Source organism: Oxyura jamaicensis, chromosome 6, assembly GCF_011077185.1.
Source record: "Oxyura jamaicensis isolate SHBP4307 breed ruddy duck chromosome 6, BPBGC_Ojam_1.0, whole genome shotgun sequence".
NCBI lineage: Eukaryota > Metazoa > Chordata > Aves > Anseriformes > Anatidae > Oxyura > Oxyura jamaicensis.
The window spans coordinates 33,228,914-33,246,875 of NC_048898.1; the positions used below are offsets into that span (position 1 = coordinate 33,228,914).

The window sequence follows — 17,962 nt, forward strand, 5'->3', positions numbered from 1 at the left end:
TGTAACCACAGGCTTTAAAATGATGTTTGAAAGAGTTTCACCTGACAGTGCTTCATCTAAGTCATTAAAGTGTTAATTTTAATGATTGTGCCAGCGCAGCGTGGAATTGTAATTCAAGATGTAAAATAAAAGCTCCTTTTTAGTATGTTACTAAACATTTATTGCTACATGCATTTGAATGATAAGCAAATAAAAACACAGCGATGGCTGCGGTTTATAACTGGTCATTAGAGTCCTCATCCATCAAAACACATAAGCCTGTGCATAATGGGACTATTTGCATAATTACAGTTATGAGCTTGATTTCTGAGCATGGAAGTAGTCCGCTAAGCGTACGTGGAAACGTTTGACAATCAAGCTCGACAGTTTAAATGGACTATGAATAGGAGCTGGAACGCTTTGAAATTCGCAGCTAACCTGTGACATGTTTGTGGTTTTCTCTGGTAGAACTGGTCAGCAAGCAGTGGCAATTTTTCTCTCTTTGTCACTTGAAGCTATTTGACAGATTTCATCTTCTCCTGAAGAGCTCATTCCGTAGAAGCAGAGACCGCTGGTGCCTTGTGAATTCAAATCTCTTCTTTCCACTTATCCTCAATCCACTTCTTCTGCGAATGCTTCTGCAGGTTAAAAAAAAAAAACACAACACACTGCATTTCTTAAACAAAAAGCAAACACTGAAACTGTAGCAGCGCGGTAGAAACATACATTTTCCTTTTATTTGAGCAAACAGTGGGAAATGTTGGGTATTGACTCAGTTCTGGGTGATGGACGGAATTTGGGAACAGCATCGAGCATGGGCTATAAAAGCTTCACTTCATAATTTTTTTTCCGTTTCAGCAGAATTTCTGTAATAACGAACACTCAGCGGAAAACAAATTTGTTCATTCACATTGCAGAAGAGGACATGAGCTGATTTGAAGCTGAGTGTAGCGTGCACTGAAGTTCTCATAATGCGATAGTTTAATTAGAATTGTGTTTGCTGCTACAACCTAGTGTTTTCCTCCAGGGTGGCTGGCAGTGCCAGGGCCGCGTTCTTTGCTTGCTTGCAGCCACTTGTGCCCGTTTTGGAAGAGCAGTATAAGATGCATCAGGAATCTGATGATGCTTTATTATGAACAGAAAAGAATTGCCAGAACTTGCCTTTTTGGGTGTGGTTTTGGCCGTGGATATATTCCTCCTTCAGCCGTCTAACCAAAATAATTTTAATCTGCATTTTTATTGAGAAATATGGAAATCAATAGCTGCTTCATGCATTATTCAAGAAAAGAGGTATTTTGTATCACTGATACTTCTGCTAATCTTAAGCTATGCAAATGATTTAATTAAAATAATTACGCTATATAATATACCTGAACTTTACTCTAAAATAGTCCTTATTAATCGTTAATGGTACTTGTATTTTTAGCTGGAAAGATGATTAAAATATTTGATTGATAGGGGGTTTTAAAGTATTTTTTTCCCTTTTTGCTTAACAGCTTGGTCTGCGCTGGCCTCGGGTCGGTAATCAACCAATTGACCTAGCGCGTTCAAGAGCAGGGTAATTTGATTTAAAATTGCTAGTGTTGTGGCAGAAAAGGGTGGTTATTGGGAAAACAGAGAAGTAGTTTGGTATGTGCCTGTCGGGCAGTGTTCCTCCAGTCTGCTCCTGTGGGCTCTTCCTCCTCCTGCGAGCAACTACTGCTGAGCAGGAGTTTGCTGTCTCTTGAATTCCTCCGACCCTGGAGCTGTATAGCGTAATTACTCGTCGCATCACGGACTTCAGGCTGAGAGGGAAGTGATGAAAGGGAAGAGTGGAAGGGCTCGCCTTCCTCCTGATGCAGGAGGCTGGGGAGCACATGGGGCTCTCATCGACGGAAACTGCCAGGGCTCAGCATTCAACACACAACTGCCTCGGCAGGAATGAATCATCCCCCCTTTTGTGGCAGCAAAATGTCTGTAATCAAACCGTTGGGTATTATCAATAAAATGCAGAGCAAAGCGAAATGAGTCTGGTGGTTGTGGCTTGTATCTGAATTACTGCGTTTCTTCCTCGTCTGGTGCTCGGTGCCGGAGAGAGCTTGGGGGGCCTCGGTAAAAGCTGTGTGTGTTTATGAGCTGTTACAGTTGAGGTTAAAACCAAAAATGACCTGCATGAGGATTTCTTACATAGAATTTATCTCATCTTTGGTGCTAAAACGAGACATTTCCATCCGTTTGCAAATGAAAGAGAAAATAAAAACTTTGTTGTTTCGATTACTGTTTGTGTAGACTTTTAGGTTATGGGGTTTTAGACTTTTAGGTTATGGGGTTTGGTTTGGTTTTGACGTAGTGGAAGGAAAATTAAACCCAAATAACCACAGCATGGAGAATGAGGAGAAGGAGCTTGCCCAGCTCTACAGAAGACAGGGAGAAGTGATGAGAGGAACGGAGCATTGGTGTCGTGGCCCAGCACACAAAGTGGATTCCTAACATGTTGGGAAGAGCTCATCAGAGTTTGATATAAGCTATCAGTCTCCCCAGCTCTCGTCTTGCCTCTTCCTTCTTTTCTGTTTAATCTTAAAAGTTTTATTTTCCTGGAGTTTGGAGGTTAGGAAACTTTTACCCCAAATTGGCTAAGAGCAAGTTACAGGGTTCAGCTGAAGGCAGAGGGGATAGTTCAGCCAAAGCAATTACATGTGTAATTCTCTTCTTGTACTCTTCCCATGAGATTTAAGGAGGCATGAATTTCAGTCTCATATTTTTCTTTTATTTTTTTTAGGGGGCAGCACTTAAATACTTGCCAGCAATTGTCAATGATGTGAAATTAGTATTTGATCCAAAAGAACTTAGGTAAGTCGTTACCAAATTGAGCGTACTGTGCACTTCATCTAGAATTGTATTTTAATAAATATACATCTATGAATATGTACCTAAAATACATATTTCTAATGTATTACTTTATCAGTGTAGTGGTGGCTTGGAGCATGAGGGCAATGAAATATGACCACGTGAGATGTTTTATCGCTTCGGTTATTTTCTGCAACTACTTGCAGAACTACACGTCTATCCTGCTTATAAAGTAAGGTGGGGCATTAGGGGTTGACAAATGCCTTGATAAATTTTGCAGTCCTGACCAGTAAAACCACATAATGAGGTACCAACAATTATCAGTCAAGGAACGGCTGCCAAAACACTCAAAGCTGTATACTTAATGCATCACTCTTTGAGTTACGTGATGCAAATAATAACTCTACTTCTGTTCACTGGGCCTTATTTGTGGATGGACATTCCAGTATCGTATAAACACGGGAGCGCTCTTAATAGCGAATAGAAAAGCGTAATAGGAAGATGTTTTAGAACGGCGACAACAAAAAAATAATAGAGAAACCAAAGCTATTTGTTTAGGACCACTTTTAACTTAGAGGGGAAGAAAAAATGAGTTTCTCCCAGTGATATTACAAGGTGTCTAAACTGAAATAAAAATGAGCAATGCAGATTTTTACTGATTTGATTTGCACAATCAGTTATATAATATATATTGTGTGTATATACACAACTGTGTATTTTCTGTGTTCTGCCAAAACGATGAAAAGGTAAAGTAGAAATAATCTATATCACTATAAACATAGTCTGATGTTCCAAATGTCTGAGGAAGCTGGAGTCTACCTTCTGCTTCCTGTACTTTCAATGTATTTACGTGCACTCCTATGGTTTCTTCGGCCCTCGGGAAGATAGCTAGTGTAGGGTTTCTGATCTAAATCATAATTTTGATACGTGGTGGTAAAAGTATTGTTGAAAATCCACCAAATGAGAAATATTGGGATTCGGCCCTGTTTTACCCATCATCAGTACAAGTTTTCTGTCACTTACGGTATTGAAATTGGGTAATACTTAGAAACGTAGCCTTAATGGGAAAAAACTGAGGGAAAAAATCAGGAAATGATACAAAATTACTGTAAATTTCTTTAAAAAAAAAACTGTTTAATGTGGGAACTCAGCTGATGAGTTTGATGGTCCTATGTCACCCTAAAATATGTGTTTTTGCGTGGCTCTACTGCTGGTGAAAGCTTGTAATATGAACTATCATTTTCTTCCACATTTTCAATTTTGTGGCTTATATGGTCTTGTATTATGATAAAAGAAACTAAAAGAATTAAACAGGGAGGGATATTACAAAAATGTGAACTGTCTTCTGTGTCTGGGAAAGAAAATTGAGTCTGCCTGTCCGAAAGTCTGCTGTTGTCTGTGTATTTTTGTGCTATTGGATGTTTTTCTTTTCTTTTTTTTTGACATATTTTGGGGAGAGTTTAATATGTTTTCGCTTGTCCCTTTTTGCATAGCAAACTTTTTACCGAATTCATCCTGAACGTTCCTGTGAGCCGGCTGACGATTCAGAAGCTCTACTGCTTGATAGAAATAGTTCACAGCGACCTCTTCACGCAGCACGGTAAGCAGAGCCTTTGCGGCTCTTACGCCGTCACATTACTCATTGTCTCCAGACCTCTGCTGCTGTAAGGTTTGTCCTTGCTGCTGAAAGCAGCAGAAGTTGTAACCAGTTAGGGTTGTTCCATTAGCAGGACAAGGAGATTTAAAATCGGTGGGGAAATGCTAATTGACACTTACTGCAGGTTAGAGATCATAAAGAAGTGAAAGGAAAAACTTGTAATTTTTCATTTAAGAGGGCACTAAGTATCTGGCGTTATTGGCATGTGTTACAACTTCAACTACGATAATTTTACCAAAAGCTGTGCATTCAGCTTTTGTGCTCAGTGAAGTCTGGCAGAAAGAATGGCTCTTCTGGATGTCCATCCTTCCTGAAACATCGTTCGTTCCCGTTCGGTTGTACCCTAGTGGAGGTAAAACAACATAAAAGCCCTGCATCACGACATCTAAACCCTCCATCCGTTCTTCCTTATTCTCTTCCTTTACATTGTGGAAGATGACTTCAAGTGGTTGTCTTACAGATGGCTTCGTTTGAGGTGAAACCTTCTGTTCTTTTTTAGGTGACTACAAGTTAAACTAACCGAGACTCAGTGTCCGTGTGCTGTCAGACGCAGCCAATGAGGGAGCAAATAGGCCATGGAAATTTGAAAGGAAATCATTTTGTAAAGTTGGATTCTTCTGTGGATCAGAAATGCTGGTGACAGGGCACCAAGTGCTGACATAACAAAATTCTGTGCTTCCAATTTAAAAAAATAAAGTCTTGGTGGATTGGCTCTGTACTGATAGGTCTTAGATCAGCTAACGTCCGACCACACCTGCTAACTTTTATCTTCTTATGGTTAGTTTAAAAAAAAAGCATAAAGCCAACACAGTCTGTGCTGCACATGCTCCTTAATTTCACAAAGCTTTGTGCTTCCACACCTGGTGCAGTTCAGCAGCACTGCTGGAAGTTCGAGTATTGTATGGACCTGGTACAACTACCGAAACAAGTCCTACCTGCTGCTCTCCCTCAACACTTGAGGTTTTCTTCAGCAGGGTTTCCCCTTGCTGCTCAGGTGGGCCTGGAGCACAGTTGTTGTGCATTTACCTCCTGCAGCTGTGGATGGTGAGGAAGCAGGGATAAAGCTCTCCTAGCCACAGCACCACCCACTGCACCAGCAACTCCAAACGCAGTTCAGCTTGACCTTCACATTTGAGACCATTTGGGATTGCTCAGCCCTTACGAGCCACACCAAACGAGGGACATAATTCTGTCTACTTTGAATCGCAAGGCTGGGGCTTGGGTGAAATGGTTCACGTCTCCCTGAGGCTGTTGTAATGTTTGCTCTTCCTGATGTGTACATAATGGGACTATAACGTGTGTCCTTTCTGACCTTCTCAGCTCTTTGGAGTAACTTTGCTTTCTTCTAGCTGCTTTTAGAACGCAAGGTCTTCGGGGTAGGAGTCAGTGATGTAAGGTATTACATCTGCCTGTGCTGGAGAGGAGGACATTGAAGTAACACGGATAAGAGTGTCCTAAGTCTAACATGCATCAGTTGAGGTGTGATTCAAGGCACGTGTACCCCAGTGCTGCCCAGGCTGGTGTGTTTGGCCCATCCAGGCTGCGTGGGGCACTCGTTTCACTCCACCCGCTGCTCAGCTCCGCTGGGGCAGTGCCACGTGCCAGGGGATAAAGCCTGGCCCAGGAGGGCACTCGCAGAGCTGGGTGCAGTGCTGGCACGGCTGCGTGCGCCTGTACGGGGCTGGGGTGTTCTCTGTCAATAAACACAGCATTGCTGTCAAAGCTTCTCGTGCTACCGATAGGTCTGCGTAAAGCTTGTGCCTGCAGAATCAATCGTACTGGGAAGCTTTGTAAACACTAAAAAGTCCCTCAAAAATAAATGAAAAGAATAGCCCCGGCCTTTGTTATAGTTAGATTTTCCTTGCTCTGCTGGGTTCAGTTTGTGTTACTGAAGCAGAGCTCTGCTGCCTTTCCTCCTCCTCGTTTGTTCAATATTTTTAAACTGATAGCCAATATTTCCACCTAAGTAGCTGTATGATCCTGCATCATATCACAGGAATGAGATTTTCTTTTCTAAAAGCAATGTGTGGCACGAGATGGTGGAATTGATGGAAAGCTGTAAAACGTACCGAAAAACCAACCAGCATTTCATCAGCGTAGGTGGAGAAAATGCACTAATTCTGTGCCTTGAGAGGCAGGGAAGATTGATTTGTGGTGTCTCAAGAAGAACAAAAACTCAAAATGCATGAATTCGTCAGGCTTTGGAGGATGTGGGGACGAGGGGGGTGTGTGAATGATGAAGCATCATTGAGTGATGGATGCTTCGGTGGTCGCCATGAAATCTGAAGGCTTTGGGGTTTTTGGTGTGAATCTACTTTGGTGTTGTGGTCTGTATGTCTTTAAAAGTATTTTTTGAATCCGTTTTTAAAACTTCACTGGCTTTCTGGTTATGTTGTGTCACATTTGTTCCCTTCTGAAATTCAAGGTTACTTCTCTCCACTGCGGAGCTTGTACTTATTATTAAGCTTTCTTCAGCCTTGGCAGGGAAGTCTTGTACGTTCCTTCCATTCCATCGCTTTTGTCCTGAGAGTGATTCATAACTGAGCCCGTGTACCCAGGGGAGTGAGAAGAAGCCCTGTGTGATGAGGCAGTCAAAGCCGTGTTAAATAGGGAGAGAGCGTGTGTGTGTCTGTGTATTTGATGAGAGAAAAAGAGCCCGCTGACTTCAAGGAGCATATTTATCCGAGCTTGTGGTTATTTACAGAGGCCCTCAGGTAGAGATCAGCCCTCTGCACAGACGACACGTGTATCACACCTTCACGCTCCTGATCTGTCCTTGTTTTTTTTTCTTGTCAAGCAAAATTTTAAGTTGTTTAAAAATTAGTTTTTTTTTTTTTTTTTTTTTTTTTTTGTATAGAGAATATCAATTAATAGAAAATCCCTTGCACAGGGGCTGGATGCTTCTTTGAAACCCCAGTGCTCATCTGGGCTAACTGCAGTTCGAAGCGTTTTAAGTTCTCAGTGGTTAATGCTCTGATTCGGCGAGTCGTTTAATTTTCAGACTTGAACAGAGCTTCAGACGTACTAGGTTAGAAACCTGTATGCACCTTGTTCGGTGGAGACCTAGGCACGTCAGTGTGTCCTTATATAAGCCATGCATCATCTTATGTATACATCTGGATAAAGGAAAGGTGCGTGAATATACAAGGCTTGCGTGTGGATGTATGGCTGTATACAAGAAAATGCATAAATAAGATCTATTTCTGCTGTCACAGCATTTTATCTGGATCTCTTACGGTTTGCACACGCACACACAAATATTTTGTCCGTGTAGAGCAGCGATCTTTTGATAGAAACCAACCCTCTTGTTTCTTCTTCCTCTTGTCTTCCTCCCGCCTCCCAAAACACCCCCACACCAACCCTGAAACGCAGGACGTGTCTCTTAATTCGAGCACCTGAAACAGTTCTGGGTGTCGTACGTCTCCTGTAGGGCTCTGTCCAAATGCGTGTGGGCATTCCTGACTTGGAGTGCAGCAGCTTTATAATAACCTAGTGCAGGTTTTCAGTTCCAGATGTGTAAATGCTTGGTTTGTAGCTAAGTGAATCGTCTCATCTTTGGAAGCTTCAAAATCCCAGTTTGTATAAATAGTGATTTATCTGATTTGTTTTGTCCTGTAGAGATGTTTGCATTCTCTGTTGCTCAGCGTTACAAATGACTCGCAGCTAATTACCAAGTGAGCTGTGTGGCTGCTGCATCCTGCAATAGTTAGGAAAGAAAACAAGTGATTTCTCCATTAGGAAATCGTTGGCCTATTAAATATTAGGAGAGAGCACACAGCATTTGTACGAGTTCTTACTGCTTAATTATGGCTAAACTTACAGTCTTTATCTCCATGCTGTGTAGCAGAAGCACAGTTATTAAGCGCAGCTTTTTTGTTTGTCCACATCAACGACATGAACCACAAAAGAAGGAAATACTTTTATCGGGGTCTCTCCAAATGAAACGCTTAATATCGACCAACGTTTATTGCACGTGTTTGGCTTCAGCACAGATCCCGTGTCAGTGTCTCATCGAAGCTGTGCTTGGATGCTCCTCAGCTGATAGTGCTTCCCGAGCATCCTTTTATAAAGATGAATATTTTATTCTCGCCGCGCGTTGCTGTGGCATCGATCACCGTGGGTTGGACTTGGGCAGCAGAGGACGAACGGCCGTCGAGTTGCTGCTGTAATCATCGCGCGTCACGCTCCTCGCCTGGCTTCACAGCTGCCTTTTGGGCAGGAGCCTGGCTTTATCAAGGCTTCCCATTCATCAGTGCTGGGAGGTGTTTGTGACCAGCAGGCTGAGGAAGGTCAACTTTCCCTGCTCTGTAGGTGTAAATAATCAAGGCGCGGTTTGTCAGAGTAGTTTATGGTGAAGGACGCGCTGCGTGGAGATAAGATTCTACTGTGATAGTACTAGGTTTGTTGAAATAGATATATTTAGACGGGTATGTACATAAAGAAAGATATTTGTGTGTTGGTTGGGTTCCCTCTTAGGATTTGATTGCCTTCTAGTGCTTGCGTGTTTTATGGGAGGTATCTGGAAAACCTCAGCGTTGCTTCTGGCATGGTTTCAGTAGCGGTTTCTGTTCCCGGTGACGCTGGGATGCGGTAGGTGATCCAGCCTTAAAAGCATCGCGCGACGGGAAAGCACCGGGACGAAGGTGTTTGGTTTTGCACGGAGAAGGATCTGGCTTTTTTATTGAGTAGTGAAGTAGCCAGGACACCTTGGCACTTGGTTTTATCCTCCCGTAGCCTACATCCTGCAGCAGGTTCCCAGCAAGGAGCGGACGTTCACCCCTCGGTGCTTGGGAAGGCCGAGAGCCGGGCGGGTGGCACCCAGGAGTGCTGCCACGTCTTCCCAGGAGAACTCAGTCCTTTGTATGGGCTGTGTGGTCCCAGATGGAGAGTGTGACAAATCAGTTAGCGTTTCCTTTCCCAGAAATTCGATGTCAACACCTGCGCTATTGATCAACGAGCGCTCTAGGCAGTGCAACCCCGAGGGGGCAGAGCTGCCGGTTTTGCCTTCTGCATGCCTGCAGATACCCAACTGATCTCCGAGCAGTCGCTAGCAGTGCGGCTTACCGGCGACGGGAAGCGTTTTCCAACCTCTCATTATGGGCCTTTGTAAGTTATTAAAGATTGATTCACCTCGTGGGCTTCACAAAGACCGGTAGCATGTCTTTGCTGGAGTGCTCAGCGCCTGGCTGGCACAGTTCTTTCTCTTTCCCCTCTATTTGGTGAACGAAGCATGCCGCGCCACTGTGTTTTGTTGGTTTTTTTCCTTAATCTGTCTATTTTTCTCTCTGACTTAGTCAAAACCTAGGCTATCAGCATACACTGAGGTCTCACAAAGGCTTTGCGGTTGCAGCCCTGTGCCTCTGCGTTTCTGAGGGAGACAGACCGAACGGGACGTTCACCAGGTCGTGATTTACACGGCACGAGCAGTTAGTGGTGACCCGCACCCGTCTGGTGGCTCCTGGCATGTAAGAACCACCCCCAGGTGGCTGAACGAGGAAGGGAACAGACCTGGGGGTAGGACTCAGCGGTCTCAGCATCGCTCAGAGGCAGGAGTCGAAAGCAAATGAGGAACGGTGCTGACAGCAACTCACCGGTGGCGTCGGGTCAGAAAAGCCTTCCTATAATGCTGGGTCGTCCTTGGGACCGAGTCCCTTTCTGCCTGGGGGGCTGCTTTGGAGCTAAGGTCATGCGTTTGAAGCACGTGGCTGCTAACTACTGATGCAAGTGTACGTACTGCATTGCCTGCCGTAGCAGGGAAGCGTTGAGACTTCAGCTTTGTAGCAGGAGCTGCAGATCGTTAACGAGCATCCCGGTGAACGAGCCCTTTCAGCGCCGTTTGTTCGGGCTTTATGCCTGCAGTCACTGGGGTGCGGTAAAATCCCAAAGACTTGGTGTGGGTTCAGGCGCTGCTTGTGTCAGCGCTGCTGAGGCAGGTCTGCCCAGAGATCCCCAGCTCCTTGCAGTTCCAATTTCTCTACACGTTTACGGGTAGTGCAGCTGTGAACAAATAGCGGGGACTTACGGTGATGTTTCTCTGCTGTTAGATTTTCTCCTGTGATCCATTTTTTTGCTGCTTACTGGGTAAGTCCCAATGGAAAAGGGTGCGAGGGGATGTGAAGCTACGGCTGGATGTATTTCTGCGTGGAAATACCGTGCAGGGACAAGTGCCTGCGTCCCGATGGGACAGAATGGACCTAAGGCACCATGAGGTTGCTCCTTGTTGAGCTACGGCGCTGGTGGCTAAATGCCCGACAGGTAATTAAACAGAAAACTCCCACGTGGAGGAAACTAACGCTTCCAAGTGCTCTCTTTGAGTGAGAGCCCACTTGTGCATCCCTGGTGACCATCCACTCGCAGGAGTCACTTGAGACTGAAGGATATTTCTCTCGAGCTGCCGGGGCTGGGTGTGCTCGGGCTCCGTTTGCTCCCGGCCTGCAGCCGCGAGCGTACGAGGCAGGGTGAGGGTGCTGCTGCTTCTGCCCCTCGCCTTGTTGAGACGAAGTGCTCTCTGCTGCATTGCAGCCTGGCTTTTCTCGAGTTCTTTTATCCCTGAAACCTGTTTTGTCCCTGAAACCTCTTTGGGGACCTGTGCGGGTCCTCGTGTTACTGCCCCAAGGCTCCTGGCGGGCTCTGTGCAGGGACTGCTTTCCTGGGGAGTCCTCTGCGGGCAAAGCTGCCAGCCGGGTTGGAGGAAAGGGGTTTGGGAGCTGATGGCTGTGGGGTAAAGGATCTGGAAGAGCCTCACGTTTTTTGTCTGTTCCTGTTCTGTTAGCTAGAGGAGGGGGACAAAACGCTGCTTTCTCCTTCCTTCACCCCCAAAACGTACGTTAGTAGCAGGCACACTGTGCGTGCACCGTGCAATTTCATCACTTTAATTTCTTTAGGGGTAAGCCAGGCTCTGATAAAGAGCAGTGACCAGTTCCCCTCCTTTGGGCACGGGTTTACTTGGGGTGGGCATGGAGAGAGGCCGAGGGGTTTTACTTTTGCTCCTGCCTGCTGTGAGGACGCTGCCGGCCTCGTGGCGGGGCTGCGGCTGGTGCCACCACCATGCCACCGGCGGGTGCCTGGCGGGGACATCTCTCCTTAGGGCAGGAGTGCTCCAGGGGCAGGGAACGAGCACCTGGTCCCCATGTTCTGTCTGCACAGGGTGATTTGCAGGTTGTACGCTCGTTACGTTGATGAGATCGCTGCCACGGGGACGCCTGCTTTAGTTAACAGTCCTCAGCTCGTGCCGGGGAGGCTGCTCAGGGCTGGGCCGGGTTCGGCGGGGAGGGAGCCGTGCCCATCCTAGCCCGATCTCCGTTTCCCTGTAACTTCTCGTTGTTCAGCTTTGTACGGTTTGGGCTGATAGGCAGGTGCCTGGGAATCCTGGTGTTTTGTCTTACGTAAGCACCGGAGCAGCTGGGCTGTGCCGGCGATGCGGGGAAGTTCCTTAACGCTCTGTGTAACCTTGTGTCTTGTGTGTAGACTGCAGGGAAATCTTGCTGCCAACAATGACAGATCAGCTCAAGTATCACTTGGAAAGACAAGAAGATCTGGAGGCTTGTTGCCAGCTGCTGAGTAACATCCTGGAAGTGCTTTACAAGAAAGATGTGGTTAGTATCTCGCGCTTCTGTGGTGGTTAGCATTTAAAAGGGATGAATCTTCCGCAGGTAACTCCTGATCACTCCGATTCTTTTTTTTTTTTCCTCCTTACCAGTCTTTTTTAAGACTTCTTTTTTAGGTATGCGATGACAAGGATGTGTTGCCTGATTCCTTGGGACGTTTCTGACTGTTCTGAGGCAGCTCCAATACAGCGCTGTTACCCTCGAATTGGATTTCTTTTCCAGATATTGGTTAGGCAGCGAGGGGGACACCTGCACTTAGGAGATGAGCCTACACAGTGCCTAGCCTCTGCCTGGTGGAAAAGATTTGATCCCACCCCCCGTTCCTACCCACCCCCAGCAGTTTGGGAAATAGGCGTTTGGGATGCGTTGATACTGGCCCCCGAGGGCTGCTGTATGAACGTCTGCTTTCGTTAGGCCAGCACACTTGTTCAACTGTTTAAAGTGCAGTTTGACGTTACACAGTAGGGTTCTCCACCCCACAAGAGCTGACCGGGATTAGCAGCTGGCTGCTTCTGCCTGAAGGTTGCAGCCAGTGCAGCTGTCCTGTCCGCTCAGACGATCAATGTTTGGCAGTGGCACCCGTCATCCTGTGCAGTGCCCTGGGCTGACGTGTGGCTGTGCGGCGTGTGAAATCGTCCTCCTTTCGTCTTCTCCTGGCTTCACACGGATACGCAAATATCGCTGCTTTGCTGGAGAGCTGTAAATGTTGGAAGCTCCCTTACAGAAGCACGTGCTACTGCCTGAGCCTTCAGACCCATACACTGAGCTGGAGGGGGCTGCTGGGGTCGCCTACTCACATAACATCTAACATCCTGTTTGACTATTCTGGGGGATCTCTGGATTTATTTTGTTTTATTTGTATGATTTCTGATTTGACTTTGTTTTGTTTGTATTCTTTGGAAGGAGCTCTAAGCCACGACTTCAGAGAGCGGGTTACTCTAAAAAAAGAGATTGGTTTTTGACAGCTTGGCCGCTTCCTTCAGCCTTTGTTGGCTGCGTTTCGTCCCATGGGGGCAGCCAGGTTGCAGCTCCCCTCCTCCTGAGCTGAACCCAGCTGGAAGGGGGCTGGGGGCACGGCGGGAGCGGACCCAAGCACTGCCCTGCGCTGCTGCCACGTGCCCGGTACACAGAGAGGACAACCTTAGAGGAGATGCCTAGGAGAGAGCAGGGAGAGCTGAAGGGTGGCGAGGAGCAGGGTACCGAGGTGCCCTTTGCCCTGAAGATGCTCCTTGTACCAGATCTGCACGCTTTATCCCAAAGGCAGGGCTGGCAGCAGCAGGAAGAAAAACCCTTAGTGAAGCAGGGGCTGTGTCTGTATGCACAGCTGATGGATCGCTCTTCAGATCTGCAAGCACCTTTTCCGTATATGCGTGTCTGCCTTTGCTAATTAAGCACAATCAGATGATAAGCTGGGGGTTATGTGGATCCAAGGGCAAGGAAGAGAATGGTTCATCAGCATGTTTGTGCTGCAGCCGAGAAGCACCGCGAAGATGCTGCTTTATTTAGATAATTACCTGGGAAAAGGCTTTCAAGTGCTGGCTGTAGAATTGTTTCACCTTCCCACCTTCCCCTTCTGAAGTCTGCTCCTTCAGACTAAGGAAAACTAAGAAATGAATATCTTTATAAATTATAGGCTGGGACTGATGCCCATCTGTTGTGGGTTTTAACTCCTTGTCATGTTTTTTGGCTTCAGTTCCTGTGTGCACCACTCTGCACGAGGTTTCTGACCTACTTCTTAAAGGCCCGTTGGGCCAAACACCTTATTTTCAACTCTTCTAAAAATAACGGCACATTACATACAAGGCAGAAAAAATAACTGGCCATAACTGACCGAACCCGAAGTTCCTTACCTGAGCTTTCTTTGCTTTTCTTAGTTCCTTTTAATCGAGCTTTTGTGGAATGAACCCCCCAGACTCACTGATGACTGTGGACTTGGGATGTTGGGAAAACGACGTCGGAAAATAAAATGAAGTAACTAAATGCCATGGTTATTGCTGCTAGTTGCAGGGACTTGCTTTTAATGCAGATAACTGTACCAGTAAAAATAAATGTATTAGGAACATGGATTAATAAGATGCTGCATGGTCTTTTTTAAATCAGAGGCTAATTTTCTGCCTTTGATCAGTAGCAGTAAGTGCTGCTTTATTCAACTTACACGGGAAAGGGGGGTTTAAAGGCAAACATAACTATTTGGATCGTATTGGTGTCTCTTGTATCTAGTTACCATTAATTTATTCTTCTTCCTTAGGGGCCAACGCAACGCCACGTCCAGATAATCATGGAGAAGCTGCTGAGGACAGTAAATAGAACCGTCATTTCCATGGGACGTGATTCGGAGCTCATTGTAAGTGTCTGCTGGTGGAAACCTAAATACCTTTGTCGCACCCTTTTGAACCAGGCTGTAATAGGATTTAAATCCCAAGTGACCCAAAGCAATCAAATGCTTCTGTAACTGGCTGTGTGCGCTCCGTAAGCTGTGGAGCATCAGTTTGTCATTTTTCTGAGGCTTACAGAGGTGGTGGTGGGGGCACCGGTCAAAGGGAGCGGGGTTTTCATCCTTCTGCGTGGTTATTATTGTTCTACGTGAATCTGGCTCAGTTCAGTTCACCACACAGACTTGTGGTTGTCGTTCAGCCCACCCGAAGTCATGAATTTTCCTTAAAAAAAAGTGCTTATCTGCTAGTCAAATGGGGGAGTCCATGAGCACTTTTTTCTTTTTGGCCTCCCCTTTCTTTTCCTATTTGCTTTCTGTGTAACTGCACGCGGTGATATTTCTGCAACCATCATTCTTGTCATAAAAAGTGATCGTGGATCACCAGATCCTTCGCTGGAGCAAAACCCAGTTGCGAGCGGCTCGCATTCTTGCAGAATGTCATAAGGTTGGATTCCAATAACAGTTAAAAAAATCGTAAGATTTATGTTGTGACTTTGTGTATTGCCACAGAAATCATTAATAACGTGCAGAACAGATGATATTTAAATATCCGGCTGTACGAGGGCACGAAACTTTCTTCTTTGTCCCCCAGCTGTGGAGTAGGTGTAAGTCTTCTGAGACGCATGCATGGGAAATGTCTTCGGTGCAGTTTGACTGTGAATTAATTACTCTTTTGACGAACGTTATTTAGATACCGTATTAAAACCTTAACGATTCCTTTTGAACTTACCAAGCCAGGTTTGCAAATTCCTCCTGCGTGTATTTCAACTCAGTAACGGTTGTGTTAGTCCGTGGTGGTCGTGAGTGCAGCTTGAAGTCCCTCGACCCGCGCACACTGTAATTAGGTAATGCCTGTTCGTGGGCCCGGGTATTTCAAGGAGTGCTTACTGTTAGCTTAGAAGTCAGTCCTGCGCTGAAAGAACCCTCCCGTGATCGAACCGGTAGCGATTCATTTCTGCGGTGTCAACAGAGGCGGCAGATGAAAACGCAACCGCTAATTAGCAGGCAGAACCTGACCCCTCTCAGCATCAGGCAGAAATTACGCACTAACTTCTCCTTTCTCGCCGCTAGAACAGTTTCACCTGGAATTTATATTAGAGAATGAATCATCCGGGATGAGGAGAAGGAAGGAGGGTTAGAAATGAATGGTTTTAGAGGGGCACAGTTGAACTTCTTCGGAAGTAGCAAACGACAGGGCGTGTGCGATTTGCTCCTTGTGTAGGTAGAGCTGTGCTGGCGTCCTGCAGTGAGCACGTTGCACCTTGTTCCTATCTCAGTCTCCGTCCCCATGTCAGAGCTGGAGGTGCTCCTGGCCGGGGCTGGGCTGTGTCGGTGGCGTGAGAGGTGCTGTGGGGCTGAGCTCTGCAGCGTCGCGTCGGGGCTTCTGCCGTGGTGGGCAGGGGTCCTCGGCGTGCCCGCAGGTCGCTGGGTGCCGTAGTGTTCGGGGAGCACGGGACACTGAATTTCCTGATACAGGAGCTTGTATAAGTAGAGCCTACTAAAGATACTGTAAATAACTGCTCTCCGTTGTATCGTGTGGATGGGGTTTTGTACCTGAGTTACCGGGTCAGCTTCCTTTGGAAAAATGTTGCAGAAAGGTGGGTGTGCTGGGTGTGCTACCTGCTGGGAGAGGATGCTGACCTTCGGTGCCAGGCGGGTGCACAGCCCCGGGGTGCTGAGCCAGCACCCACGCAGAAACCCGATGGAGTTTGCCTGTTTTGTATAGAATTCACTGGTATTCCACTTTGGTCCAGGGAATGAGAGAGGAGTTTTGGTACCTTGTACTGTGTCTCAATCTGAACGTGGGAGGGGGGGGGCATAAACCTTTTAAAGGTTTTCAGTCTTTGGTGACTTTATATACTTTGGAAATTAGCATTTGTTCCCTACTCGCCACATCAAGTGAGGTGTTAAGATTAAAAAAACTCATTTCACCATGTAACTACTTGCTATTCCTGGCTAGATTTTTCTGGAAGTCTCAGTTTGGTGATTTTCCGTGGTCTGTTTGCTAAGGGAAGCAGAGGTGCTGTGTGTGTTATTCTCAGTGAAGGTGAGACCTAGATACTGCTTTTTTTTTTTTCTTCTTTTTTTTTTTTGTGAATTCACCTGCAGCCAGATCACAAAACCTTCCCTTCTGGAAGATACATAGCCTGAAAAAAATAAATGGAGCAGACCACCTTGGGTTTCCTCTAAGTACAACTTAAATAATCTCTTCCCTTGCCCAGCACCGTTTGAGGAACATCAGCGATTTGCAGCCCCCAGTAAATCCGAGCTGACCAGGCGCGATGCTCGGTCCGCAGTGAATCGTGGCTGCTCCCAGCTGCCTGGTGGTCGGCAGCTCGGTTTGCTCCTCGTTTGCAAAGCCAAAAACCCGAGCCGGTTGCTGAACTCCTTAATTTCAGGAAGGTCATCCAGCCGGGGCTGTCGGATCCCTGGGAGGTCAGTTTTGGACGGGCGGCAGAGGTATGAATCTATTAATCAGACGATCTCGATTCCTTTATACTGTGGAACAAATCGCGTTCCTTACTGGCAGAGGAAAATGTAGTGGTGGATTCTCTGTCGCTGGATGTTTCCAAGGCAGCATGTCTGTCCAGGAGTTTGTAAGTGAAACTTGAGTTATTGAAGGTCATGAGAGAGAGTTCTGGAGCTTACCTTGTTGATGAGCTGAAGCTGGATGATGTAAACTGTCTTGGTGACCCGAAACTCCGCAGGTAACGGTGCGTGGCAGTTCCAAACCGTAGGGAGAAAGCTTTGTTTCCTTCACTGGGTTGCTAAAGATGCAACTGAATAAAACCAAACCTAATTTCTACACGTTTTCCTTTCGGTGAAAACATTTAAAGTTGTGTTGGAAACTAACTTTCCAGAAGCTGAAGTGGTGTCTGAGGGATGGGTCATGATTTTGTTCCGTAGCTGACACCGACCTTCTTCCATGTCTTAACACGAATCACCGACTGGTGAGCGGGCGCGGAGTCTGCCACACCGATGTGTGTGTGAACAGACTGCATCCACCTCAGCAAGCTGCCAGCAGGCTGCCAGCGGTCACTTCTCTAAGCCCCAGGTGTTTTATGAGTGCTGAGGTAACGCCAGCAGTCGTTGCGTGCGGTCTGTTTCCTTCCGCCGCAACAGCATCGTGCGGTTACATTTTCGTGGCCATTCAGCCAGCAGCCTCCAAGAGCAAAGCACGATGCGTGCTGCTGTACGGGTGCCGCAGAACCGGGACCATCTAACAGGGGGCTTGATTTGAAAGGGTTCATCAAAATTGGACTTAGAAAAAGGGATCGGCCATTAAAACCTTGAGCGAAATTAACGGCATAGACGCTTCTGCATCTGAGGTAAGAAAAAGCAAACACTTTGTACTGATGGTAGGATTTTCCAGTTTTAATCATGAGTTTTTTCATGTTATCCTGACTTTTAAGCTATTTTTACAGTGATTTTTTTTTTCCTTTAAGAAAACAAGTGGTA

At 46.3% G+C, this 17,962-nt stretch overlaps 1 protein-coding gene across 3 annotated transcripts in view; it reads left to right on the plus strand.

Moving 5' to 3' along the window:
• The window catches only part of DOCK1 (dedicator of cytokinesis 1), a 271,261-nt gene that overhangs the window by 65,307 nt on the left and 187,992 nt on the right, over positions 1 to 17,962 (plus strand). For all 3 annotated transcript variants that reach the window (XM_035329518.1, XM_035329519.1, XM_035329521.1), the window contains exons 24-27: positions 2,738 to 2,808; positions 4,299 to 4,405; positions 11,930 to 12,057; positions 14,318 to 14,413. In XM_035329518.1, coding sequence (XP_035185409.1) covers positions 2,738 to 2,808; positions 4,299 to 4,405; positions 11,930 to 12,057; positions 14,318 to 14,413 — 402 coding nt within the window. The remainder of the gene's footprint in view (positions 1 to 2,737; positions 2,809 to 4,298; positions 4,406 to 11,929; positions 12,058 to 14,317; positions 14,414 to 17,962) is intronic.